This window comes from Anneissia japonica, unplaced genomic scaffold (genome assembly GCF_011630105.1).
Source record: "Anneissia japonica isolate Jap-2015-1 unplaced genomic scaffold, ASM1163010v1 scaffold640_len1575945_cov177, whole genome shotgun sequence".
Taxonomy (NCBI): domain Eukaryota; kingdom Metazoa; phylum Echinodermata; class Crinoidea; order Comatulida; family Comatulidae; genus Anneissia; species Anneissia japonica.
The window spans coordinates 1,230,671-1,233,287 of NW_022684376.1; the positions used below are offsets into that span (position 1 = coordinate 1,230,671).

A 2,617-nucleotide genomic window follows, 5' to 3' on the forward strand; every position below is an offset into this window, starting at 1 on the left:
AGGTATTTTCTACATAGGCCTATTAGTAGACTCTAAATCGATTAAATAGGCCTTTGAAACTCCTAAATTTTCAACATTTTCAACACTGGAACTAATTGGTTTACAAAAACAGAAAATTCTATACTACACAAAAACAGATACTATAGTATGTAACCAGATGAAATTCTTTGAGCTATATCAAAAATATAGATAGGCCTAGATAAAGTGATTAAAATATGAACAATGACTTACTTTTTTATTATATTGAGGATATTTATCAGGACAAGGACAATAATGGAAAGATATACGATATTCCTCAAATCCGCATGCAGGAGGTGCAATGGCAAATTCAACAACAGCTAACGATCCATACAAAGTTATGTTGATATAATCTGCTCTCCAGATGACCTCAGTAGCTGTAGTGAAAGTGTTGTAAAATAATACCGTATATAATTATTAATATATTATACGAATACTATATTATTGTTAGTAGTAGTAGTATTATTATTATTATTAATATTATTATTAGTATTATTATTATTCCTGTATTATTGTTATTAATATTATTATTTATTATTATTATTATTATTATTATTATTATTATTATTATTATTATTTATAATTATTAAAGGTACACAACGAGACTATTATATTATTATTTATTATTCATAATTCAGTTTTCAAAACAGAATGAAGAAATTTCAAGTTTTCTTTGATTTATAATTTTGTAATCATCGAAAAAAAATCAAACACAATAATGTCTAAAATATTATGTATGTTTTTAACAAAGGTTTAAAAAAAAATAACAATTAGAATTTCAACATACTACATAAATCCTGAAATTTGGTGCAACAAAATGAAAGGTGGGCTACAATACTATATTTATTTTATCAATTTACAGTACTTACCATCTATTTCACACTCTTTGAGATTTGATTCTGGAGGAAACATAAACAACTATAATTAATTATTTTAATCTTCACATAAAATTCATAGAGTAGCAACCCCAATTGTTCGTAAACAGTGTAAAATTTACTCTGATTGGGTCCCATAAAAAACAATTATTAGTTTATCACCCCTCCCTCATCACTTTTGGGGAAATTCTGATTTTTTTTTTTCTTAATCAACATATATTTTTATTTCCAATGGTCGTTTTTCCATCTTGAAAAGCTCAGGATTTCTTGCAGATATGTTTACTGGTACAACAAAAACATATTGTTTAAAGATAAATTTGATTCCTTTCTTATGACTTTTTATATATTTGTCCCTAACCATTGAGTGTGAACATCGGTAAAATGGGGGCGGGGTGAGCGAAAAAAAAACAAAAAAAAACTTCCTTCCCCCATCAGTTTTTATTCTTTGATAGTGTGATAAACTAATGATTTTCTTTTATGGGACCTTATAGGCATATACTATGTAGGCCTAAATGTATACACATTATGTACATACAAAATAAAGTCAAACAAACATCAGGATAATTACACCAAGCCTTACCCTCTGGTCATCCGACGCCACGAGGCTGTAATTGGCCCGTTTGTTTAATAAAAACATTAGAAAGAAATATATATCCAACTTAAATGCATACCCGTTGAGAAACAATATTTGTTAATAGATATTGAACAAAATTAAATATTTAGTGGTTTATGGCCGAGCGGTTAAGGCAGGCAAGCATTATTTCCCCCATACACTTAAAGCAAGAAATTACAGAGGGCGCTATTTGAGGTCAGTTAGGTGAACTGATAGTCATAAATATGCATACCAGATCTCCACCTCGCGAAACAGTTCAGTAATATCGTATCGAGTAAGCTACAGTGCCTATGCGTGGATGAGCACTGTGGAGTAGACCGAAATCTGTTAAATAGGCCTTGGTAGTTAAGACAATGTGAAAATTAATGGACTATAATTGTAATAATATCCCTACGGCTAGACACAGTTTATGTACAGCATGGTCTTAAATTATATGGAGTAGGCCTATATAGGCAGTGGACACGCTCTGTAAAATGGGAGGTTGGGGTGTCTTAAATATTATATATGATTTTAACAAAGGTTTAAAAAAATAACAGAATTAGAATTTCAACATGCTACATAAATCCTGAAATTTGGTGCAACAAAATGAAAGGGTAGGCGTACAATACAATATTTATTTTATCAATTTACAGTACTTACCTTTTTTTTTTACGCTCTTTGAGATTTGATTCTGGAGGAAACATAAACAACTATAATTAATTATTTTACTTTTCACATAAAATTCATAGAGTAGCAACCCCAATTGTTCGTAAACAGTGTAAAATTTACTCTGATTAGGTCCCATAAAAACAATTATTAGTTTATCACCCCCTCCTTCATCACTTTAAAATTATATGGAGTAGGCCTACAGTATAGGCAGTGGCGGCTCTAGGATATATTTTCTAGGGGGTGGGGATTTGAGCTGTCCGACCAGGGGACTTGGGCTGTTAGGCCCGAGCTGGGGGAATGGTTTGAGAGGGTGTTCCCCCTCCCTAATGAAATTTTTTAAGAATAGGAACCTCTGGATGACCAGAAACGACACTCAATGATTGTGACAGACATGTGTTGGCTTGGCGTGGGCCTATTTTTATATATTTTTTACTCAAACTGCCCGACGCGCTCTGTCCAGTGG

General features: G+C 31.6%; 1 protein-coding gene across 1 annotated transcript in view; it reads right to left on the minus strand.

Annotated features, from left to right (window-relative positions):
- LOC117105095 overlaps positions 1-2,617 on the minus strand; it is a 19,843-nt gene that overhangs the window by 6,173 nt on the left and 11,053 nt on the right. The window contains exons 6-8 of the mRNA XM_033246132.1: positions 2,149-2,176; positions 888-919; positions 232-395 (exon numbers count right to left, since the gene is read on the minus strand). Of these exons, the coding sequence (XP_033102023.1) occupies positions 232-395; positions 888-919; positions 2,149-2,176 (224 nt within the window). The remainder of the gene's footprint in view (positions 1-231; positions 396-887; positions 920-2,148; positions 2,177-2,617) is intronic.